The 26,182-nt window shown below is 40.4% G+C and overlaps 1 protein-coding gene across 1 annotated transcript in view; it reads left to right on the forward strand.

Moving 5' to 3' along the window:
• The window catches only part of LOC120502772 (transmembrane protease serine 11E-like), a 39,524-nt gene extending 13,781 nt beyond the window's left edge, over positions 1 to 25,743 (forward strand). The window contains exons 4-10 of the mRNA XM_039710537.1: positions 8,106 to 8,173; positions 11,362 to 11,525; positions 20,122 to 20,160; positions 22,150 to 22,345; positions 23,126 to 23,385; positions 24,153 to 24,295; positions 25,582 to 25,743. Of these exons, the coding sequence (XP_039566471.1) occupies positions 8,106 to 8,173; positions 11,362 to 11,525; positions 20,122 to 20,160; positions 22,150 to 22,345; positions 23,126 to 23,385; positions 24,153 to 24,295; positions 25,582 to 25,743 (1,032 nt within the window). The remainder of the gene's footprint in view (positions 1 to 8,105; positions 8,174 to 11,361; positions 11,526 to 20,121; positions 20,161 to 22,149; positions 22,346 to 23,125; positions 23,386 to 24,152; positions 24,296 to 25,581) is intronic.
• Positions 25,744 to 26,182: the final 439 nt, after the last annotated feature.

A 26,182-nucleotide genomic window follows, 5' to 3' on the forward strand; every position in this document is an offset into this window, starting at 1 on the left:
AAAGTTTTTAATTAACACAGCTCTTGAAGTTTGTCCTATCTGATAGAGCTGAATTAGTGTGGGTTTAATTTAATGTCTCTACTGGGTATTGCAGAGGCACTTGAGATTCCACAGGAAAATGCTGCCCAACAGTTCTGATAATGATGCCTGTTCTCAGCAGGTTGAAGGGCTCACTGCTGAGTCCCTCTACTGGAACTGGTGAGGAAGGAGGCAATTTTCTCCCTTGGCAGATGATGGTTTTAGAGGTTGTTGAGACACATCTCTCACTATGAATTGGGTGGAGAAGAAACAGAGGAGCAAGCAGGTGCCATGCACCTCCTTGCCTCCCCCCAGCTCTGACACCTGATAACCCTGTTTGCTGGAAGGGTTAGCCTTCAACAGGATGCTTGTAACTGAAAGGCTCTTTGCTTTATACCCAGGGACAAGTTTGCATCATCCCAATATCGGGAAGTATCTTGAATCCTATAAGTTGTGAACAGATTACTGTCACATCTGCATCTGTCAGAGTTCTGATTAGGGTTTCTATCAGAGCTGGACTCCAAGGAAGCCTATCTGAAAACACCAAGAACACTGGTGAGTGAGCAGATGAGGCTGCTGTTTTATAGCACTTGGCCTTTTAGGGTCACACGTGACTCAAGTCTTCCTGGGGAGCAGAAGTGTGTAAATTTGGGAGAGAGAGGGTGGTGAAATACAAATCCCTTCAGAGCACACAGCTGCAAAGCCGGGTGAAACTGTGCACGAGGTGTGTTTGTCACACCTTCCACGTGGGTGTTTAGATAAAGCTCAAAAGTCTGTGGCTTGCTCCATCAGTGCCTCATGGTCCTTGGGTTGGGAGGTTAATTCAGTAGGAGCAGATCCCCAAGGCAGCAGGTTTTTGAAACACTCCTAAAGAATATTTGTTCTGGGAGACCAGACTGTGAGGATCATTTTAGAGATGATGAGTAAACATGCCCTGAGAAAGGGGAGTATGCTGAAGCTCAAGGCAGTCCAACATGACTCTCATTTTTACAGCAAAAAAAGTGCAAGTATGTGCAGGTATCTACAAGTACGATGTAGCTTCATTTGCTGTGTGTGCAAAACCCCCACTTGTTTCCCCCTCTTAGCCCCTAAACCAAAAGAAAATTTAATACAAATTAGCCAAATCAGAAATTATGGTATTTGCAGCAGCCAGACTTTTCCAAGGACTTTTCAGAGTCTCTCAGCACCCAGACCAAACTGAATAAGGATGTTCTATATGTAAGAAATGTCAAAAGAGATTTGGTAGTGTTTATGGATAGTGATCCCAAAATCTAAAATCGAAGTCTCTATTTAAACTCAAGCATTCCTAGGCTTCATATGTGTTCCCACAAGTAATTACACAGTACCAATATGAGGTGAACAGAGTAGAAATTTTATTAAAGATTTTCTTGTTCATCATTAAAGGCAATTTTATTTACAAATGCATCTATAGTACAAAAGCCAGAATAATTAAGCTTTTTAAATTTAACTTTTCAGAGACTTTTAAAAAAAAGTCTCTTTTTTTAATTCTGAAAAACAATATTGTAAAATCAGGAAAAAAATCTTTTATCTATGTAAAAAAACTTATTTTAGGAACATTTTGAGAAGAAAAGTACCAAAATAAATTTAGGGGATTTGACAACTTCCACTTTATAAGCTTAGTTTTAAGGGAATGATTCTCACAAATAGGAAACATTGTCCTTGGACTAGCGTGGTACAATTGGGGTGCCCTCTATGGGTGTCTGGGGCTAGAAACAAATCAGAAAGGATTTTCCATGGAAATTCAGTCAAGAGGGAAACAGCAATGGATCAGTGGCCAAGATGACAGCCTGGCAACATGTTTGTTTAGCTCTGGAATTAGAGGCTGACAGCACACTTGACTGTCAGTATGTACATACACAGGTGTGGCCCTGAAGAGATAGGTGAAATGCTGTACTCTGAGAGAGGAAATAACTCACAGCAAATGCCTGCATCTCACTTGTGATGCTGTTTTTAGAAGTTCCTATTGAAATTAAAAGAAGAAAAAGCCCATTAGTGTAGGTATATACTGCATAGATTAAAAAACTGGCAGGCTTTCTTCATTTTTAATTTTGTTTCCAGTTTTTCCTGTTGCCATGGGTCACATGGAAATGGGAGAAACTAGCACAGGAAACTAAATATTGAAGAAAATATGAAGCATTTTAAATGCTGGTGTGCCTTGACACAGTGTAGCACACGGACCTAAGGCTTAGTGCTTTTTATTACCGGTAAGAGCTCAAACTTTCAGTGAGCTCTACCTAAATCTCATGAATTTTCAAGATGAAATCATTAGTTATTAAAAATATGCCTAATATTCAACTTTTTTTCCTGTGTAAATTCAGTGATCCTTCAACATCTTTCATTCTTTGACTTACTAATGCAATACACTTTTCTCAAGTAAAAGGCATACAAGTTGATTTTTCTTTTAAATTTTTTTCCTTGGTTCATCAAAGCAGAAGTTATAATATGTATGTACAAATCCAGAAAATTCATTACACACTTCACCTTCAATAAACAAGTAACTTTAGTACTGATCCAGTGTGCATCATTCAAAGCTCTCAAATGTGCACAAGGAGAATGGATCTGAACCTGAGGTGGAAAAAGGAATTCAAAACGAAGCAAAGCACAGCTATCGATAGTGTGTGTGATTAAGGGTAGAACCTTATCTTAATTATAGACTCACAATCCAGAATTACTGCATTGTTTGCAAGTAATTATATCAATGAAGTGATTCAAGATGCAAACCAGTGATCAAAATCTGGCTGGTCAAGAGAGCGGCTGCTTAGATCCTGGTTTTGTCCAAAGGGGGAATCTAAATTCAATACTGGAGTTGTGTGGTTGGTGGTATTTGGGCACTTGTAAGCTGAATACATAACCAACAATCTCCCTTAGATTTCACAAACCTGTTATTTTCCTGAGAGGTGGTTGCTCTTGTATTTCAGCTCCTTACCTCTAAATATTGCTTAAAAAACCCCCCCCAGAATGCACATGGTAATTTTCCTGGAGAAAGTGTGTCATTTTGGAAAGAAGAAAAACCCCAACCACAAAGCCCTTCTCTAGATATTGGCACAGATGCTTTTCTCATCAAACCTGATTTTCTCTCCCAAAGTTGGAAATCGCCCCCCTAAGTGGACAAAATTTTAATAGCAGTGTGAAAGTTTTAGGAAGCTAATTATGGATAATTGAAAGCAGGGAGTAGGAATGAGAATACTTAGGTGACCTTAATTCCAGCTGTCACTAATACACATATAATGAAACACTCATGTCATTACATGCCTTTGAAATTGGTTGCACCAAGCATAAGCATGGTACTTTAAATCCTGACGTTATCCCATGTATTAGTCCTCTTAATTTCTTTTATCCGAAAGACCAGTCTTTTTAGGAACGACAATTGTACAAGGACAATGATCCCTCTTTTGCAGATGTGGCCTCTAGGAACCATCCGGCTGAGCTCCTTATTTCAGGGCAGTCAGGCAGTGCTTACTCACCCTCAGCTTTAGCAGCCCTGTTAGCATAAACCCTGTGAGGAGTTTGTGCTGCCATTTGCTGATGTTTGGGATCACACAGCTCTTGCCTGCTTTGAGACCTGCCGTCCTTGTGTGTGTGGTTTCTGATGGGAAGGATTCTGATCCTCTGGTTTGCTGGAGGCAAGGGGACCATTGTGCTTGCTCTCCTTCAGGTCTGTTTTCTTCACCTCAGGCAAGGACTGTGGCTGTAGGGCTGTGGTATTAATTGGAATGTCTGTTTCCAAGGAGAGTGTGATGTCCACATCTCGGTTTGGAACAGTGCCACATGCTTTTTTTTTGCTGTCCCTGTCAGTCTTTCTCCTTGTGTCCTCTCTCAACCCCTTAGCTGAAATCAGGGCACTAAAAATGTCAGGTTCTCAAAGGAGCAGCTACTGGATTTGTATTATGGTCAGCTCTAGGCGTCTCAGCATGTTGAGCTGTAAACTGGGGAGAGTCACTGAATCAAGTGGTATGTTGCAATTTCTATTTATGGTTAAAAAGCTTTAAATATCACTAATAATAGGCTTTACATCCTAAGTAGCTACTGAGGTAAGAGGAAGAATGTGGTATGAGGATAGCTGTTGAAGGGCTAAACTGGCAGCAGGCAAAAAAGCAATACTATTGAGCAACAAGAGGCTTTGTGCTCCCAAGCCTACTGGATGCTTTGGAACATCCCATGCAAGTAACTCAGTGCATTCAGCAAATATTCCTGAGGAGAGTTCTGTCAAACTAGATTTAAGATAACTTTCTGATAAACCTTGTGACGCAGTGTGCGGTGGCAGAGCAGTGTGTGGTGGGAGAAAGCAAGGGCTTGACACAGCCAGCCTTGCTGGGTCACTTCCAGACACAGCCACACATCTGGGCAAGGCCAGCTCATGTCAGTTCCTACTACCCTGGAGCAATGGGATCCCTGTCGTGACCTATTTCCAGGGCTTGGCTAATTTTTGGGTCCCAGGGAGGAAGGACATATTGTGTGACTCTGAAATCACAAAGATTTTTACAAAAAGAATCACAAAGATTTCAGTAGATTGCTCACGGGCCTTAGAAGGTTGAACATGGCATGACGCAAGAAAAAGAGCATGATGATGAGATCTGGAGTTTTTTGAGACAGAATAGGAAAAGAAGTCTTGTTGATCAAAGTATAAAACAACTTCAGGCTACAAGCAATGAGGAAGAATTTTTGTCTGGGTTTGTACAGGTGGGAATGTTTTGCCCTCTTACTGCATCTTTGGTGCTAGCCTCTATATGTTACTGTATTGGATGGATCAGCACTCAGGAACAAAGTCCACTTTGTCTAAGAAAATTGTTCTGCATAGGGAGAAGTGTTGTAAAAAGTTTGAGGAGTATGAAATGAAACTGAGGAAATTAAAAATGTAATTTTCTAAATAACGCCTGTCAGGAAAATGCTTCTCACTTGAAAGGAGCAGGACTTGGCACTTGGTTCAGAATGCTCATAGACCTTGCCTGCAGCAACAGCTGTCACAGTTGAGATGCTGCTAGACAAGGGCCAGGAAAAACAGTGAGAGCCACTTAAATAGTGGTGAATTTAAGGGATCTGGTCATGACAGTGTCACTTTTGAGGGGCTGTGATCAAAGCAAAACATTTTAAATGAGTTTAAATGCTTCTCGCAAGCAGGACCAGGTCACACATGGTCACTGGACAAAGTCCAAGCTGCTTCTGCTCCAAAGGTTGTGACTCAAACTGAAAAGAAAGCTATTAGCAGGCTGGAGAGAAATGTTTTCTGTTTGGTGTGTGAAAGGCTTCACCAAAAAAAGAACTGTGAAAATATAAGGCAGAACATTAATCTCTGAAAGTTTTTATCTGACGGCATCTTCCTACATACTCTCCTCTTATATAAACTCTGCATGAATATAAAGATTACTTGTAATAATTCAGGTTACCAAAATCATAGTTGAAGGAAAGAAGAGATTTGGGTCATATTTTCCAAGTTAATTCATCAGCAGGTGAGCAGCAGGCCACAGTGCAGAGGTTTGGCTAGTGTTTCTTTCATGATAATACACAGTAGATTGCAAAAGTAAAAAATGTTAGCTCACATTTGAAGGTATTAAAGGCCCTGCAAGGTTCACTGAAAACAAAGCCACCCTTCAGTTATTTTTTTGTCTGAGGGTGATGTAGTGCTAAGGCAACTCTTAAGGGTGGGAAAGTTAGTGAGAGTGTGTAATGGAAAAAGTGTCTACTTTCTCATTCAGATATGAAAGCGTGAAAGAGAATAGAAGCAACACAGATTTGGTATAATTTTAAATCATATGCTTCCTGTTCTCCCCATGAAAATAACTAACAGGCCTTCTGGATTGAATGTTCTCAAAACAGTGTCCATTGGTGATAGTTTAGTTGCGTTTGGATTCCATAGATTCTTTTTGTTAAAAGCACAAACAAAAGTTTTGTGAGCCACCACTGGAAGTCTTTGTCTATGCTGCACCACATGGTGCTCCTAATCAGACTGCATGGAACACCTTGGAAGTGGTGCAGGCTGAGGAGAAAAGGAGAAAGCTGAACATGTTGGGAGTACAAAAACCACAGTCACACAAGCTGCTTTGGCTGTAACAAAGATACACAAGAGAATGGGTGATGGAAGTAAGGATCCCTGTATATCCTGCAGAAGTGCAGGTGGAAAGTGTAGCAAAAACACTTAACATCTGAGACAATAAGGTGTCTTGAAAATCCAGCTGTCAGGAGGAGATAAAGGATTTGGTAATGTCAAATGGACACAACCCTCTCTTGCAAGGGATTGCGAATTCCTGCCCTCTTCACTCCCAAGCTGGAAGTCCCTCTGCTTTCACTGTGCTTTTTAGCAATGCAGCAGCTTGAGGTGTATCTCAGCCCAGCCCAAGGCTCTCTTTTGATTGCAAAGCACTCCTCAAAGAAGTCCCTGTCCCAAAGATCTCAAAAGTTCTCAAAGACAGTGCAGCTGAAGATAGCACATGCCACTGCATGCCACAAAGCTGGCAGTGCTGCTCAGCCACATGCTTCTGCTTACACAATCACTGGTGCAGCAGGTAACACTGTGACAGAAATGATAAGCAAATGTTATCATTAAAAAAAAAAAAGGCAAAAAAACTCCCTTTTTTGTCTAAGGGCAGCTGCTTCCAATAACCAGGGGAGGTTGTGGTGGAACAGGATGTGGAGTTATAGGAAATAAAACTCTTTTTAACTGGATGCATCATAAAATGCAGTGGTAGCAGCTTGCAGTCTGCAAAGTGAGAGGATAAAATGCATTCTGCATATCTACAGCAGCTTGTTGCAGTTGAGATGTCTTTTTCCACAGAATTTTGTCTGTTCCAAACTAATTGCAGATAACTGCCAGTAAGAGCAAGGTAAAACATCAGCTAAATGCATGACCATTAAAATGTTTCTTTTTTTCCTTACTAATGTATGCTTAAAATCACCTTAAAATAATCATTGTGCAATTTTCATCTTATAATTATTCTGCTTCAATATCCCTGCATAATGCCATGAAGCTTCATCTTGTGACAGCCAAGGCTGGAAAATAGGGGGTTTGTGTTCCTTGGGAGGAATCATCCCCAGATTTCATGCTTATATACTTGTTTCTGTATCTGACATATTTCAACATATTAATAGTTTGAGAACCACTATTTTTTCCTTTCCTTTGGAAAACAGAACATCTTGAGAATGGCTAAAATAGACTGTCTTTAAGGGCTAAAAACTAGGAAAAAAAAAAAGACAGCTTACATGATGTTGTAAAGCATTTCTGTGCAGTTTTTCCTGTAATGCATTTGATGTTTACAGGATATGTTCAATTTACTGGGTCTTGCTGGTAGGAGGAGTTGCTGCATAACTCACCAGTGACTCTGCTATTTCTTAATCCTTCAGTGATCCCGAGCCATTCCTGGCAGAATTTCATGCCATGTTATATCACACTGAGCTGCCTCAGACCGATCCTGCAATCTTGAGATGACATCCTGACAGGATGTAGTTGAGCAGGAACTGGTAAAGATGTTATTTGGGGATCGATTCCTTAGGAGTCCTGAATTTCCAGTTTCTGATGAGAATTGCTTGATGATTGTCCAAGCACGTGGAAAATCACAAGGGTGATAGGGGAATATGATAATATATAATAATAATAATTTGAAATTATTGGTGGCTTTGCTATAGATTTCTATAAGACCAAGGGTAAATGCTGTGTCAGAAAGGGTCCCTACAAGAGAGGCTGAGTGCACTGCAGAGCACAGCATGCTGTATCCGTTCTGTGGGCAGTCTGTAGGAAGCGGTGCTTTGGAAGAGTGCAGCAGTGTGTTCCAAGGATGTTTATCTATTTCTCATTATGCCTGCGAGAGGTCAAGACAGCACTGCAGTGGCACACTGATGTAGCCATAGGACATTTAGAAAAATTAGTTTGTTTTTTTATGATATGCCTTAGGTCAAAGGGGAAATGGTTAGAAAAGGTTTGTGACAAATGTTATCTAGAGGCTGGGCTGCATTATGTTTCTTGGCTCTGTAACCTGTGAGTTTGTTACTGAATGCTGTTTTCTAATGCTCCTTCCAGCAATATGTCCACTTCCCTCCTTCTTTGTTGTTATCTTATATTTTTCTTTTTTCAACAGATCGACAAGACATTTTACAATTCCATTTTAAGGAAAAAATACATCCGTTCACGCTTAATCAGAGTGAGGTATGTGAGATTATAATAAATGCACGCAGCTGAGATAAAATTAAATGTACACCAAGCCCAGCTAGATCTGATTTAGTAAAGTGTATTCAGTAAAGTGTGTGTGTAAAACTAAAGCATAATCCCTAGCTGAGCATAATCTGGTTCTGAACCTTGCTCTACTTTGGATCTTAATGCAGAAGATACCCTTCAGTCAGTCCAAATTCCAACAAATTTGTGTTCAGATCCTGAGCAAGCTTTAGTTATTAAAGCAGAGATAACTAAAGCTATCTAAAACCAAAAAGGATTTTCAGAACTATTTCTTACACCATAATGCAGATGTCATTTCTAGCATTGCTATTGCACTGGGCTTGTCAGGTAAAACCAGGCTGTGCTGGTTCAGAAAGTCCCAATTGTGGCTCTAAGAATGGGATAAGTAGGTGCCCAGGAAACAGTAGCAGCACAACAGACCTGTGATAACTGCTTCTTGGTATGCTCCCTGCCTCCAGGTATTTACCACTTGGGAGTTCTTGAAGTGGTTGTGGTTTGTTTAGCAGCCCTCGGTGAAATTATTTCCCAAGGACTTGTCTGTTGTCTCCCGGGCTCTTGAAATCCGTGCACCTCAGTCCTTTAAGAAGGAGACTTGTGATGAACCACCTTCTTCCGATCATTCAATGACCCCTAGCTCCTTGCTGAAAGACATGATGAAAAGTTGATCACTACCCCTCCTCTCCATGCAATTGCTGATACTGGACACTCCCATCATATCCCTTTTCTCTTGCACTCAATAAGATCCACTCTTTTTAATTTTTTTTTTTCAGTTGGAAATCCCAGTCTACTCAGCATTCTTTGCATTTCAAACTGTTTCTTATCATCCTGTTCCATACATCTCTCAGGTCTGCTGTTCCTGCTTTTTTGAGATGAAAGGGTCAGACCCATAGTTGAGATTATCATTGAGCAATGTGGAGCTTTTTTTCCTCTTTTACTCTCTATTCAACTGCCAATAATACGTAATGTTTGATTTTTTTACCACTGTTAAGTGCTGAAAATGATCTTTTTATATAACTGTCTATTGTAGTACTAAGATCTTGCTCCTGAGTAACAGTGCCCAACACTTTGTAAATAGACCTTGAATGCCTTCATAATCATAGACTAAAGCTGCAAGACTAAGATCTAAAGATCTAATCCTTGTGAATGTGCTCCTCTTTGTTCTTCCATGGTTTGTGACATCCTGCATCTTCCTCTACCTTAGCTTAATCCCTAGTTACACAGAAGTCGTTATTGGAATGTAGATTTAAGGATATTTTTTGATACAGACTAGAGTGTTGCAAGCATAGGCAGGGTGATTTAGGGATCTGAGAGGCCAATATGTAGGGATAAGAGATATTTTTCATTACTTCTTTTTCTCAAGAATAGACTGAGGTACTTGTGATGTTTGCTGTGTTGGATGCAAGATTTGCATGTGCCAAAGCTTGTTTGCTTTTTCAGATATACACTCTTTGTGCCTCTTCAAGGGCTCAGACTGCAAGTTCTTTTGAGCAGGGTCATGGTTGTGAATTTACTTGGAAAGGACTGTGCATATCTTTTGGCTCAGTATAAGCAATGCATCAATAATAATGCCCACTGCTCACTGAGAAAGACAATACTAATCTTGACGAGGTGTCCTTGGCTCTGGATCTCTGCTATATAATAAGTGAATCAGGGTGGGCAGTACTTAGCTGAGGGTTTTGAGAGGTGTGGTTTGCTTGCAAGAGTTGATACGGTAATTCCAGTGTGGCACAGCACAGGAAGAGGAGTGGGGGGAGAGGTGAGGGAACACCTCAGAAATGCAGAGCAACACCCACAGTTGGATCAGATAATATCTGGAAAATAAACGACGGCAATCACGCTGAAGTTGGAACAAATGGAAAAAACAGTCTGTGGAAAAGTTCACATACAACTTCTCAGTCTCAATTATGAGATCCTTGAGGCAAAGAGTGTGTCTTTCTGCTCACCTACAAACCACTTATATGCCTTGGCGTGCTTAAAGCATGTGGCCTTTTCTTTCCCTTCACTGGCGATATCAGGAATGTCTGTTTCAATTTGGCACATGTTCCTTTCAAAGATTAAAGCCTGATTGCATGAGTTCTGTACAAGCTGTCTGTCTTCTATTTTTCCTTTATGTAGTTACAAATTTCCAAGACAGTGAGATATAACTAGGAAATCTTCTCTTTTCCTTTCCTTGCTAAAGAAAGAGCAACATGCTTTTAGTTCCTCCCCTGTATGAAGTAACTGTGATTTCATCTCTTGTGGCTTGTGTCTCATTGCTTCTTGGTTCAGGTGGGAGGAGGCACAAGAGAGAAGGTTCCTGGTGCAAGTCCTTACCTTCCCTTTGTGATGACCAGGGATAAGATATGTGCAAGTACAGAGCAAGATTTACTATGCCAGATTAGTCAGTTTGATGTTTGTAGTCTATCATTCCATCTCTTGCAGTATCTGATGCTTTAAGGTAAATGAAATACAACTACCAGGTGAATTCAGCCTGTTACAAGACTTTTCTCCCTTTTCCTTTCCCTGATCTTACATTAAATCTGTGGAATTGTGTTTCTCAATGTGTGTGCTGCTTGAACTTTTCAATGAGGTGTTAAAGGCCCCTTTTGTCATCCATCTCCTTGACTTTAATAAATATACTGTGGGTATGCTGCCAAGTTTCATTTATTGTTGCACAACATGAGGTTATTAGGAATATTCTCCAAGAGGTTGCTGCAGTGGAATTAGGTTGTGTGGTCTCTCCCCACCTCCCAAAAAGGTCCAAGTACCTTTTTGATGATGATTGTAAATTTTTATTCTGTGTTCAGGGCCATTGAAAGGTCTGTGTAGATACTGCTAATCACCTACCTCATGTTTCTGAAGTGCTGTTTATCCAGCTCTTCATTGCAATCAGATCACTTCATCCTTCCTCTCTTCTGTCTCAGGTGTGTAGTCAGCGACTGCTTTTCAGACTCTAATATAAAATTGGCCATTTGTTCACAGAAAGCATCATGCCACCTTCTAGCCTATGATGCATTTGACCATTCAACATTCTTGGATTTCTTTTGGAAATTTCTTCTTACAAATGTTTGAAAATGTATTAAATCTTTTATGTTACATTGCCATTGCTAGAGGAGCTAAGATAAAAGCTAAGAAATGCAGAAGTGGGTTGGAGGTAACGAGACTCTTTCATTGATTTGTAGCCCAGATACTGATGGTGTGATGACAGAGGCTTTGCTCACATTCTGGTTCTCCTCTACGGATTGTAGAGAAGCACTGCGGGAAAGAGTTGGAAAGATCTTACGGAGGGGCCTGCGAAAATACACAGGGCCTCTGCGAATAAATGTCCGATCTTCCACCGTCTCAAGTAAGTATATTACATTTCTCTTAAAAGTAATTCTTTCCATTTTCTGATTGATGGGATTTGGTTTTTACCTTTTGATGATAGCTTTTTGATGTTACTGTGTCTGAATGACAGTCTTTCATGCTCCTTAAGTTAGATCAAAATCAGCGGCAAACCCCCCTAAATCTTTGAAAAATATCTTAAATATGGATAACTGGGAGCAGTTACTTTGTCATTTCGCAGTACAGCCTCAGACTTCCTCCAAACTGCAGTACCAACTTTATGTTACTGTCATGGAGCCTGAAAATGCAGGAAGTATATTTGGATGGGGAAAGAACCAATGCACTGAAAAAATAATATTTGGTGTGAAGGTCAATATCCTTGCAAATTCCCCAGAGGAAAGGGAAAGAAAGGCATAATGTTCTTATCTACATGACTTCTCAGCTAGGGATTCTACCCCCTTCTTCACAAAGCAGACATAAATCTGCAGGACTTGACCATTAACTGCACTACCTTCTACACTTTGGTTCTGCTACAGAATTTTTGTGCAGGTTTAGAAATTTGTCTCTGTCTTGGCTTCAGTTATATATAGTCAGCAATTTTTCTGTGTGTCAAACTTTTCAAGGATGAATTGCTGGTTGACAGCTAGGGACAGAAACTTGCTCCATTTGTTTTTGCAGAACTGCTTGCTCCTAAGTGCAGGGGTGACAGTACAGTGATAGGGTGGGTGCTTGCTGCTTGCTGTTCCACACCAGACTACTTGAACCAGAGGTTAGACAGCTGTATTTACAGAACAAGATACCTGGGCCAGATTCCATACTGGATGGATCCAGACTTCCTCCCACTCAGAAATGAGCAGAAGCAACTTCTTGTTCCTCCACTTGGTGCTTGAACTGGGCACATATTTGCATTGTGGTAATGCAATGGAACTCAAATATGAGCTGTCACGCTCCCATTGTTTCTGGATGGGCCAACCAGACTTCCCCTTTGGAATGGCTCAGGATGATAGGTGACATCCCTCTAGGCAAATAGTCACCATTTCCCTGCAGTGTTATTTATATGCCAGTAGTTCCTGTTCAACAAAGTGCATATGTAAATTCTCCCAGATAAAAATACTGTATGGGCATCAGAGAGATTCAAAGACATTTGGTTTTGTTTATACAGTTGGGTGATGAGTTAGTGAATTTTGGATCTTCAATTTAATTTGATGCTTTACGTAAAGAATAACACTGGAAAGAGTACAAAAATATTGTTTAAAAAGGACTGTGATTTTATCAAGTCAAGTTGCTTTTATTCAGTCTGGTAAACGTGGGAAGCAAATCAAAATTATTTTAGTTGACCTTGAACTGCACCAGGAATGTTACAGTAATGCACTAATAGCTAATTAAAAAATTGGCTAATGTAATTGAATTGCAATGTTTTCATTAAATAGTCTCACTAAGAGATGGCATCTATATCACTTTATCAATGTTGTGTGACAAACTATGTGTTGCTTTTCTTGGCTCTCCCAGCCTAACCATAAAACACTGACTGTACAGGTCAGCTACTCATTACAGGACTAGCATTGTGCAAGTGCTATGAGTGACACAAAGGAACATAAACAATACTTTGGAATTTCTAAGAGACAACAATAAAAGGCTGTCCAAAAAACAAAAATTTTGAGCTTTCTTTGCTAATAGGATTTCAGCAGTATTATGAAGCTTAGGCCAGATCCAGAATGGTGTTGCCATTTCAGGTGGATTCAGGAGAAGAGTAGAATGGAGAGCTCCTGTGCTTTTTGAGGAGGTGCTGGTCTCAATTTATAAAACTCATTTCTCACACCAGGGAGAAGTGACAGTTTTCAACAGATCCTAGAGGTCCAGAGAAGAATCTAGGTTTTTCCTTTTCTACTTTTCTCTCCCCTCCTGAAATATCTTGTCCACTATTAGTATTTAAACCATAGAACCTAAAAAGCCCTAGATTTTTTCCATGCTCTGCAGGCACCTTTCTAAATATTGCTTCATTTTACCTTTTTGCCAACTTGAATCCTTATTTATCCTAAGGCATTTTCAGAATGACATTTTCATAATGGCTTGTAAAAAATCATTAACCTGCTCTTTGTAACCACCTTATCAAAAGATTCTAATTTAGGGGCCATGATATAGCTCACTTTAGCTAAGCATAGCTCACTAGTTGAACAAATCCAGGTCAGGAACTCATTTATATCACATACTAGGGGGAGTCTGATAAAGGGAACCTCCTTAAGTCTTCCTCCCCCGAAATAATCACCTTGCTGTTCAACACCATGTCTCAACCTGCGCTTCACTCACAAGTATTTGCCTTGAGAATCAGCTCCAACAAACTCCTCCAAACTGGGTGCTACACTTGAAACCTTCAAGCTGCAGTTCAGATCAGCACTACAACATTATGCAGTCTGCCAGACCAGGGGTAGAACTTGCTTTGCATCTGCATTCCTGAGGATTGGGAATAAAGATGCGATAAAGTCTATACTGACAATATTTTCCTAGTTTTTTTTTTTTTTTTTTAATAAAACAGAAAGAAGCTTCATTATACATATGTGAGAAAATAGAAAATGGGCAGAACTTCAAGGAAAACAACACAACACTGTCTCTGATTTTTCTGTCACTAAACTGCAGGTGTTCTTTACACAGGACTGCAAAAATACATTTTTGTCAGGGTATCTTCAAATGTATTATTGCTGAAGTTCCTGCTTTCTTATTTATCTAGACATCAGAGACCCCTGGTCAAGGATGGTTTACATCCGCACATTCCCTCTGATTTTGATAGAAAATAAGAACTGATAGAATTCTTCGCACTTGTGTACAAACCCCACTAGAAGCCAAATTTTCAGTGAAGAACTCAGCAAACCTTCCCTGAAGAGCAGTGCAAGGGCAATCAAAGTGAGATATCAAAGTGTCAGATGGCTTGGAAACACCCATGTTAGGACTTGCTCCTCCACTGGCACTGAAAGAAGATGTTGCAGTTTGCCTTCTGTATAGCTCTGGCAACAAAGAGTTCTCCTGCAAGGCTGATTTATTTTCCTGAGGGTTTCTTGGTTAGGAGTCACCTGACAGCCTGGATCCGTATTAAGTAAAGTGTAGAGCAGCTTGCCAGACTATTTCCCTTTGTCAGGTAGGTTGGAAGTATCCCAAAATGTATTTTTGGGAATGTACTTCTGATGTCAGAAAGAAGCTGGTTGCAAGATCACTGGCACTGTTCAAAGTGAGTAGGAAGGATTCCCATCTGTTGCACAGCCAAAGGTTTTGACCATGAATAATGAGTCATGAATTGGTTTTGATCAACAAGCCAGCTGTTATTGTTTCTATCCATCTGGAATCTGGGGCTTGCTAAAGCTCCTAACTACAAAGTACAGAACCTGGCAGACAGATTCTTACCTCTTTATCTAGTCTTCTGTGGGAGTCATGCAGATGAGTGTCTGACAGGGTTGATGAGGAATGTTCCATGTCAAATAATGTATGGAGCAGTCTGGATATTTGCCCTTTATCAGCCACAAGAGCATCTCTCAGGAGTGGAACAGAACATGTATCTGTACATTGGGAAACAGTGGAGATCTGATATTCCTCCACTTTGAGGTCACTAGATTGGCACAAGGTGGTACATTTCAGTAAGAGTCTAGAGAGAATGATTGAAATGGGAGGGACTGAAATGTATTTTAAAATTAGTATTTTGCAAGGATATGCTTGTGATAAAGGCATTAAGCAGAAAGTCATCTTGACCTCTCTTCTCATGACCCAGATACATTAATTTAATTGATTTTCTCACTCAAACCTTGGTTTTTCCCTGCCTTGTCTGCAGCGGTGGAGAGCAATTTGGGCTGCCTTTACTGTAGTAAGACATTCATTGCAGCTCAGGCATGACTGTAGGTCAGGAAAAAAAGTAATGCTAAAAATCTTACCTGTTTTGGTGCCTGTTACAGAACTGGTACATAGCAGATCCCTCCTCGAGCTGCAGGACAACCAGATGGAGCTGCGAGGTATGGACCTATGTCTGCCTCATGGACAGGATTAAGATGCTGATGGGGGACAGTGGAGGGAGGCACAGATGTGAGGACAGGTGCAGTGAACATCAGCAGGGAGGGAACAGCTGGGTGACAGTGACAATTAGAGGCCAAAGCAGTCGTGTCTCTATCAGGTTACTCTACTCTGTTGAAGGAATGAGAATTGCATCACCTGTCTCTAAGCCATGTTTTGCTACTTCTACAAGGATACATCTGGAGAGGTAATTCCTGTTGCGAGCAGTGAGAATATTGCAAGATTAGTGGAGAGACATTTTAGGATGTATGAACTATGTAACCACACAAGAGCATGCCTTTCCTGCTAAACCCAAAGCTCATGTTTTGCCATCTTTCGTGAAATTCCTGCAGTTCCTTTAAGATACAGTTTTTGGAACACAACTGAATCTGCTGCTCACTGTTCTTATTCCCATTTCCCTCAGTACTTCAGACCTTTGTGGTCTTCCCTGTAATTAAAGAGCATTAGGGTAGAGCTACTATCCCCACCTCTGTGTGCACTGCAGGACATGCACTCTGTGACATTCCTCTCAGCCGCCCAGTTTGGTGACCTACTGAACCTTGCCAGTGATCCTCTTTTTGTCTGCATGTGCAGTTGTTATCCTGCATAACTCTGGGCGAGGCCCCTGTTTCTGATGTAGCTGAGAATTTTGTAATTCTCACTCCTTTTAAGAAAGTTGTTATTAAAATGTGGCAAAGGACAGTGGGAAAAATGTTTCCTCTGCTCCCTGGAGCATTTCCCAAAGCTGTGCTTCAAATGCATTTCCGAGAATGTGTTATGAGTATTGAATAACATACTCTTTTCTTTTTTTTGTCTACAATCCTTTCCTCCATTCATATCCCTTTTAAGAAAATCTCCACCTTACCTTTTCTGTGTGAAAAAACATCTTAGACCAGCAAGACGCGGGAACTTGATATAGTAGAGGATGGAACATGCAGTTTGCTTTTGAGACTAGAAGTTATGTTTCCACATCTAGAAAATCTGTAAGTGTAGAAACCTATAAAGAAAATCAAGTTTCTTTTATGAATCAGCACCTGTGAGAAATTATGTAATTGGGTAAAAAGCATTTATCATCTTTAAATTTGCAGCCATCTCTGGCCCTTTCTATGCTGAAAATGCATAATATTCCCGAATAATTAATTTGGTTGCCTTGCTTGCACTATGTCAATATAATGTCTGATACTCTTACGTCATAGAGTTCTGTCTGATCTTTTCCTTTTAACATAAACACTGAACTCTGTGGATAAAATGAAATGAGGTGGTGGGCACACGACTGATTCCTCTGATGCAGTGACACTGACATCATTTAGAGATGTAGCAAAGTGAGCACATTTTTCCATAGGAACCTCTGAACCCCTCACAGATAAGATGTCCCATTCACTCTGCAGTTAACTATGAACATTTCCTTCCAAGATTGCTCAGATACATATGTTGAGGAGTAAAAAAGTTCTTCACTGATAATTTATTAGCCTTAAATAGTAAGTACAAGTTAATCAGAAATTAAGAATTTACCCGTGTTTTAGAGTTATTTTGTTTAATAAATATGTAAAATAAAAATATTAACAAAATTGCTTGTCCAGTTGGAGAACAGAGCGCTCTTCTGAGATGGAATCCCTAAGCTGGATTTCAACAGATTGCTGCCATTTTAATTTAGACATTTGTTTTATCAATAAAGTTAAGCAAGCTTGAATTCATTAGCAAGCTCCATTTTACAGGTATTCAGCACAGGTTCAAGTCAAACTTGTTTACAGTAGAAGCTTGAACACTGTTTTCCTAAATGTGGCACAAACAAATACTTTTGCAGCCATATGTGGTTGGGACAAGATATGACACTTTAATTGTTACTAGTTGATGCTTTTTCTTGGTAGTGCAAACAACCAGGGCAACTAGTAAATGAGCAGGGCAGTGAAATTTTCTCTCGTGCCTTACAAGTGACTGCTTCAAGGCAGGGCTTGCAACACATTGGCTGGCACAATATGAACATCTGTGCTCTTCAACAGGCCAAAATGTGAAGCTGGTAACAAATGAAGGCAAGCCCCTAACAAGGTAAACCAGTAAGCCACCTTATTTCCAGTGGTATCATGTAACTCTAATGCTTTTGATCTGCTGTGGGCTCAGCTTATCTGAAAATAGGGTCAGTTACTTCAGTTTTCCAAACACATTCATGTGCTCTGCTTTTGGGACCCTATCCTAGTGAATACAGCACTGAATTTGCTAACAGTAATTAAAAGAGGATATCACTGGCCTTTTTCCTTCAGCAGAGGATGCGAAGGAGAGTATAGCAGTTGCATAGCAGTGATATAAGACATGCTGACACTCAGAGCTGCACAGACTGGCAGTGTGTGTATGGAAGGCTTGTGTATCCAATTACACAGCAGTTGATCCAGCTGGAAGCAATGGGTAAAATTTTGCCCACGTGAGGTTTGTACTTTATTCTAGGTGCCTCATAAAAAGGCAAACAAAGATACATACAGGTGCCTTGCAGAGCACCTGTGACTCACAGCAAAACTCCCTGCAGAGGGAACATGCCAATTGAATTGCTTCCGGCACTGCACTTGAACAAGCTGGTTGCTCCTTTTGTCTTCTCAATGAGCTTTGCAACATAATGTAAGTGATAATAATTGGCTGCAGGCTTTATAATTATGAATTATGAGGTAAATGTCTCTCCACCCAGAGAAAAGCTAAAAAACATTGTTGTCAAAAGGCAAAAGGTCCTCTTTCATTGTGAGTTACATTTGTTGGTTTCCAGACATAAAGTATTGGTGGGACTCAAATGTTGAACTAATTCTGAAGGTTGTATGAATTTCTAGGAAAACACTGGATGCTCATCATAAAGAGCATCAGAAGAAACAAGTAGGCTCAGATTTTTCGAAGAACTTCTAGCCAATGTAAATATACAGGGGAAGTGGCCAAAGCCTTAGTACAGTTTAGCAAACAGTAATGTTTACACCACCGCTGAATCCCTCTGCTGACCCAGCTTTTGCTCTGTAGTGTTATTCCATTTTGATGTAAGGGTTCTAGGAGACAACCAACCATATTATCCATGGAAATTCACAGAATACAACTAGTGTTACTGAAGTGCACAATCACATGTATTTTTAGTGTTTCCTTCCTTTTTTCATATGAATTGAGAAAGTACAAATGAGCACTTTTATTTGAAAGAGCACCTTGGAAGTTGTGTCTCGCCCACCAGTGAAATGTAATTATCTTCATCATGTGAACAGTTCCTGTTCATAGGGAATAAGACTTCAGTTCCTTCTATAGTGATTAGACTGTGGTGCTACATAAATGTCCAATTTTAACTCATCTCCCATCCTTATAAAATAAAGCAGTGGTTGCACCCACATGGAAGCCCTAGCACTGCCTTTGGTCTGTAACATTCCCTGCAGACAAGCTGTACGTGTGCTGGAGTTCTGCTTGTTTCCTTTATTCTATCATAATCTGCTTACTGTCATATTAAGAAATGAGTGAGCACACGTCTGGTACTGGTGGATTGCAAACAGACCATTCACCCAGCATACCTGAGGGAGTGTCAAGCCTGCATGCAAAACACTTGTGACACAAACCCAACAGGTGACAAGTGTGAGCCAGAGCTCTTTGCATTCAAAAGAGACTCCTCCTGACTTGGTGTGGGTTTGGCTCAAAACTAGGGTAATATTCTGTGTAGCAGCAAAGAGAAAGGAAGGAATTGGAGAAGGATAGGGATTTTCTGAGAAAGCCTATCCAGACACAAAATATGAAGTTGACACTAGTATAGGATCACTATATAATGAAAAAAACTGTATTGAAACTGTGATTTTAAAAAAGAAATTAGTATTATTTTTTAAATTGTTTCAAATGCTGGGAACTACAGTGGTGGCTCTAGTGAAAAACAGCATTCTGGAAGAATAGGGATAGATTTAAACCTTGAGCCAATGCTTGTTATTGTCAGCATGGGCATGCCATATTTTCAGTAAACATACAACATGCATCTTAAAGGAGGGAATGTATTGCTAGAACCTGCTGTGTCATGCAATAAATTGCTATGAACTATCTGTTTTAGTATTATTAGTGTACCAATAAGACGGAGAAAGGAGAGTGAGCCACTGCTATTGTAAACTTCCATTGCTGCAGTGAAGTGAGTGCCTTCTGATCTTAAAGAGGGCACAGATCTCTTGGAGAGTACCAGATCTTCTCTGGCCCTCTCTTGGATGTAATATGTGAACTGTTGTTTTTTTTTTTTTTATTTTTTTTGCAAATAAGAGTAGCTTTAAAATTTCCACCATAACAATTTCTCCCCAACAAAATTGTATATCTTGAGTAATACAAGACGTGTTTTGTCTTACTCCCCTCCAGAAACACCGGGGGCCAGCAGGATGGGCAGGATGAGTGCCTGGTCCTCAGACAACACTGACTGCAGAGGAGGCCAACAGCCAGCACATGAATATGAACACATATGGGCTACCTGGGTTTCTCTAGCAGCCCCCTCAGCCATGCCTCCTGTGTGCCCTGTACTCAAATAGCTGCTGGGGGAATGACCATGAGGATGGGGAACCTTGTGTGTGCTGGCCTGGCCTTACCCTGACTGTTTGTTTGTTTCTTTGTTTCAGATGTGGAGCCGGTAAGAGCAGAAGCCATCTTCAATGACAGTAAGTGAGGCTTTTTTAAAACATCAGAAATCTCATCTTCAACTTTTAAAATTAGTGTCAAGAGTCCCTGAGTACATTTCCTGGCCCTTAAGAGCCTTTCCTCATCCTTCTGTCTAATGAATGTGACCTTGTACTCTCAGAAATTGGGACTTCGTAATTTTCTTTAGCACCCATTGAAAGGAGAGAGGTACCACAAGGAAATTTGTAGAAGTTACATCAGCCTGTGATTACAATCAAACTGTTCTGGACTTTGGAATGGCTGACAGCACAAAATTGTTCCTTATGGAAATATATGGAAATGTGACTGGTCTTCTCAAAGCATTGCTGTAGGAGTTAGATACTGATACCTTATTTTAGAGATACCTTGTTTTTTAAGTTTTCAGAGAAAGAAGTCAGCTTGCTTGGAGATAAAATAGTCATAAAAGCTATCTTTGCTTACAAGTTGTGTTTCTTTTAACTCTGAGAAGGTTTGATCAGTTCCTTAGCAATAAGCTGTCAAACAATGGAAGATTAAATTACATCACTTTTTGGGTCTGATGTAGGTGCTGGTGTTCTGGGACACTGATAGAACTGAGTTTATTCCCTGTGTTTTGAACATTGACTGCTCAGGTGGTTGGTAGAATTATACAGTTTTAGGACTAGTTACTGAGGATTACAAAGAGCTTTCAGAAAGAAAAAAAATGTTTTTTAAGACATTCTTATGAACTATAGTATATTCTGAAGTTTGTCTGTTACACAAAACTTTTGGACAGGTAGATTTAGGTTTCACTGATTTCCTTCATTTTGGTTTTAAATATCAGAAGAGAGCAGATTCTACACTGAGCTCATGAACTCCTCAATGTGGTGTAACCTTTCTTTCCTCTTCTAAATTTATGAACAGCTTTCAGTCTGCTGTGCTATTCCAGCCGCTTTTGACCATGAAGTACTGTTAACATAATGCTGTGCAGATCCTAGCAGGAAAGGGATGAGATAACACTCTCTGTGGCTCCAGTTTTTCACTTCTGAGGACTTCATGGACCCTGGGGCTGCCAGCTCCTCAATGATGAATTACCAAGTTCTGTTTTGACCCCCTCCCAGGTCACTGTCTGGGAGACGAGCCATGCAGCAATGGTTTGGACTGTGTGGTCACTATGAAAATAATTCTCATCTTTGTCTCTTTTTCAATGAATTGGGATAGTCCTGTGTGTCAACTTTCCTAATGTCTAGCTGAAATTGGGACCTGGATGAAAACTAGTGGGTCTTGGTCCAGGTAGGATGGATTTGATGCTGTTTGGATGGGAGAAGACAGCTGAAGTAGGTCTGTTCATTGAGGAAGTTTCTAAAGCTATGCAGGAGCTTCAGCTGCTCCTAAATATCCTCAGTTTAATAGCTGAAACTGTGGATATTTCAATTTCTCTCTGGGTTTGGATAAAAATGCTTGTTTTGTGTCATGGATGCATACCATGCTGGAGGTATCCATGCCTTTTGTCATCTCTGGTTGGAGTAGTGTGATGCTCTTTGCTTGAAGTGCCTCTCCGGGTCCACTTGCAGACTGTGGTGATCAGTTGCCTGTCTCCAGGTGACATCTTGCTGATGTAATCTGCATGCATGCATGGTAAAACCCCATGACTTGGATCATTCCCATTCTAGGGTTTGCCTTTTTCATATTTTATCCTAATGAGAAATTACCTGAGACATTAAAGTTGGCAATGCCTCTATTTGGGAATTGTCTTGGGTGTGTGGTGAATGTTTTGATTCCTGAGTTGGGCTGCTCACACAGCTAAGCCTGAATGTTTGACCATCATGGCTTTTGGTGATAGTCAGCTGTGCATGGGTTGTGCATGAGGAGCTCGGATTTGGGGGCGCTGGTGGAAGGTATGTTTTCTTGTTGATGACAATACATTTTTACAGAAGATAGATGATGTGGAATTTTACGTATGTTTTCCACAGCCATTCGCAGGATTTACTAAACAGAAGAATAGCTAATACTCTCTTTGTCCTTTCTGACAGTCTGTGGGTTACGGCAGAATAGATCAGTCAAGTCAATGGCAAAATCCTCCTCGCTGCGAATTGTTGGTGGATTGTCTTCTGCAGAGACCGGGGACTGGCCGTGGCAGGCCAGTCTGCAGTACAATAACATCCATCGCTGCGGTGCAACGCTCATCAGCAACACATGGCTGGTGTCTGCAGCTCACTGCTTCAGAGAGTAAGTGCCCATCTTAGAATCTGCAGCAGAATGTGCCCCTTTTGTATCAAGTTGTGTGGCTTTGCAGATTTGCACCACACTCTTGACTCTTTCCCAGACAAACAATTTTGGAAAAGTCAGAGTTAAGTAGGCTCATCAGCTGGATGTTTCAATGAGAAACTAAAGACTGGCCCTCAGAGCAGAACTGGCAATTTTTTGAGTGAAAATCAATAGTCACTTGGTGTACTGACCAAAAAAGTGCTGAAAAGGTAAGGTGAGTGAAATGGTGGAGTATTTGTTTCCTGTTATACTTTACATTTCTTAAATGTATACCTTCGTGTTACAATGGGGTTGCTGCTACTGCAGACTGCTACCAGCAATTACCATCCCATGTTCCTGCCCCTCTGCTCAGCCATGCACTCCCAGCATTTTTTGTTTAAAGCATGGCAGTTATGAAGCTGCAAGGTATTTTAAGATGGAACAGATTATCACTGTGCCAGAGTAAGGGAAATGAAGAGTTCACAGCAGAAGAGCTTTAGGATTTGATGACAGCCTATGGCCACACAATGGTTAGATAGGGACAAGGAGCAGGGGAGGAGTACAGGACCATGGCTAAAGAGGGAATGCAGGAGTGCTCTCTTCTAACAGCAGCCCACAGTTTTGCTACGGAAAGTGAGGGATGCCACAACTTTCTGGTATGGAGCTGGCTTGAAGGAGTTTTACAGTAAAGGTACTCTGCAAATTTCAAGTCCCAAACACATATTTACAGCAAAATACTTACAGCACTCTTACCTTTTTCAGCATGACTCACCCTCAGAAGTGGACTGCTACTTTTGGAGCTCTTTTGAAGCCACCAAGCTTGAAGCGATCAGTCAAGACAATTATCATCCATGAGAAGTACCTCTACCCAGAGCATGACTACGACATTGCGCTTGTGCAGCTCTCCAAACGAGTTGAGTTCACGAGCAGCATACACCGGGTCTGTCTGCCAGAGCCATCTCAGACTTTTCCCTACAATACTTACGCTGTCATCACAGGCTGGGGAGCTCTCACCAATGATGGTGAGTCCTGAGTCTGCCAGGTGCCCTGTATGGTCCATAAACAGCAGCTCTGAGTGAGCTGATATGACTTCTGTAGACACATGTGATATGACAGCAAGCCTAATGTTTGCAATAGGTTTGTTTAGTTGCAGGCATCAGTTTCTTGTTCTAAAACTGGAGTGAATAAAGATGAAACACAGTCTGGAGCAAAAAAAAAAGACTCTTCTGTTTTCCCACCCTTTCCATGTCATATTGTAAATTTTTAAGACAGGTAGTCCAGCCATGCATGTGTTTATAGAGAACCCAAAAAACGATTTTGCCAGCACTAGTCAGAAGCTACAGATAACTCTGTGAGCTTTCAGGTGAATGTGCAGAGTGAGCTGTGAATTACCCAAGCTCACACTCTTACAAGGCCACACTAAGAGTACATGTAGCAATGGAATCAAAATGTCTTCATTTTGTATCATCTGCTCAAATTTCTGCCTAATTTGTGTTCATGGAACATGGAATTTGTGTTATGGAATATGTGTAAAATATATGGCTTTACACTTAAGGTGCTGTGTACCATGTGATCATTAGTTCAGTCTTAATGGTACAGTTCCTAAGTGAGTCTGTGATGTTATGTATATTCTCCTTAAGGGCCTGACCTAGGCAGATCAACAAACAAAACCTCCACATTAAACCAAGTCCAGCTGGTCCTCCATAAGAGGACATTAAACACTCTTCCTGTATATTAACTACTGCAAAGTAATTGTGTTGATAAATACCCAAATTGTATTTTCTCTCAGGTCCAGCCCCAAATGCTCTTCAGGAGGCAACAGTGAAACTTATTGACTCAGACACTTGCAACAGAGAAGAAGTGTATGATGGGGATATAACACCCAGGATGTTGTGTGCGGGATACTTGGAAGGAGGAGTAGATGCTTGTCAGGTAACTGTAGCTGAAATTTAGAAAGGAAAACCATTTTAATGCTGACTGCAGTATCTGGTTGACTACATCTTAATGGACAGTGTATTAGTCTCTTAAATAGCACTAAATGCTATACTAATTATGAGCTGTTATACTAAAATGAGCTAAAAGTTACATGTCTTAAGTAGCTAACACCAGACATCTGTAGAGATGAGAAGGAAGAAGGCTAAGAATGTTAAGTTACAAGAAAAAATGCACTGTCACTCACTGAAATTAAATTCTGGACTGGATCATATCATAACAGATCTGTTACAATATGATCTTTGGTAACAGACTTGGCTCAGTGAAAAGAAAACTGTCTGAAATAAAGATAACTATAAGGAAGGTAGGTGTAAAAGAATGGGAAGGAAACACACATGCTGCAGGTTTGCAACTGTTGTAAGGAAATGTTTATGTTCAAACAAAAATATTTCCATAGTGATAACTTTTAAAAACATAATTCCTATTTATGTTATTTTAAAAGATTTTACTCTTAAAGTGCTGATTTAATACAGACTCTTCCCTTAATCCTAGTCCTACAGATTTTTGCCCAAAGACAAACTCCCTACAGAGTAAGCCTGGGAACCTCATTCCTCTGTTCCTGGCACAGCACAGAAAAGACCTAAGCAGAGGGGTACAACTGCTGTTTAGTTCAGTAAATAGTTTTGGTGAAAGTTGGGGAATTTGGTCTGTTGTGTGAGGATTGCCTCTCAGTTTGTAAGGTTTCCAGTTTAATTATTATTACCATGTCATACTATTAACAGTATCAAAATTGAGCCTTGGGAAGTGGATAATACCTTAAGGAGATATCATCTAACTAGAAGACCAAGTTCTTGATGAAAGCTCCAAGCAAAAAGGAGCTCTAAGCTAATTTTTAAATGTTATTGCTGAAAGTGACTAAAATTGTTTATTTTAAGAATAGCAATTACTATTAAAACCTGTTTAAAAAAAGGTTCATGCTCTCTTAGATTGCTGCCTGTACTGGTGTTTCCATAAGAAGACAAGGCAGGTGGGAAGCAGAGTATCACAAAACAGAACAGAAGCTTTTTGTTAGGTTTCTTACCAAAACAGAGGTCAGGAGGTTCCCTGACAAACAGGAAAATGCCACAGACTTCAAGTTTCAGAAACAGCCTGGATTCAGCACAAAGGGCTGCTCTTGAAATACTGCTTGTTAACTTCTCTTATAGGATAGACCCTCCTGTCCATACAGAGAATTGTATTTTCTCTTCTGATCAATTAAATAATTTTTCCCCCTCCTCTTTTTCTAGGGGGACTCTGGGGGACCACTGGTTACTCCAGACTCTAGACTGATGTGGTACCTCGTGGGAATAGTGAGCTGGGGAGATGAATGTGCTAAGCCAAATAAACCTGGAGTTTACACGCGAGTGACTTATTTCCGTGACTGGATCACCACAAAAACAGGCATCTAATTCCAAAGTAAAAAATGGATTTAACTACATAGACTACGTGTAACTCATGTCTGTAATTCTGAAAGGTTATTTTTTTAGTATATATATTTCTATGTAATTTTGGTTGAAGCAACCTTAGTCCACAGCAAGCACTATCTTTGCTGTCAGAGACGCTAATGCCTTCTGAGTTCATGCTAAATGTATGAAATTGTCTGCCTCATCTTTGAGCTGTGAAACTTTCTCCCTTACCAGAACTTATGAACTGACAGCATTAAAATTACATTTAAAAGCTACCAATTTACCTGCTTTATAAATGCAAACATTTTCCAGTGGAAAAAAAAGAAAAAAGAAATTTTTCTTCAGCCACGGGCAAGGTCTGCAGTTGAATCTTCCTCCTCCAATGAAGCAAATGCTGTCACAGCTGTGTTTCTAGCAAAGTGGACCCTTGATGATTATTCTT

This window comes from Passer montanus, unplaced genomic scaffold (genome assembly GCF_014805655.1).
Source record: "Passer montanus isolate IOZ18808 unplaced genomic scaffold, ASM1480565v1 scaffold23, whole genome shotgun sequence".
NCBI classification, from domain to species: Eukaryota; Metazoa; Chordata; class Aves; order Passeriformes; family Passeridae; genus Passer; species Passer montanus.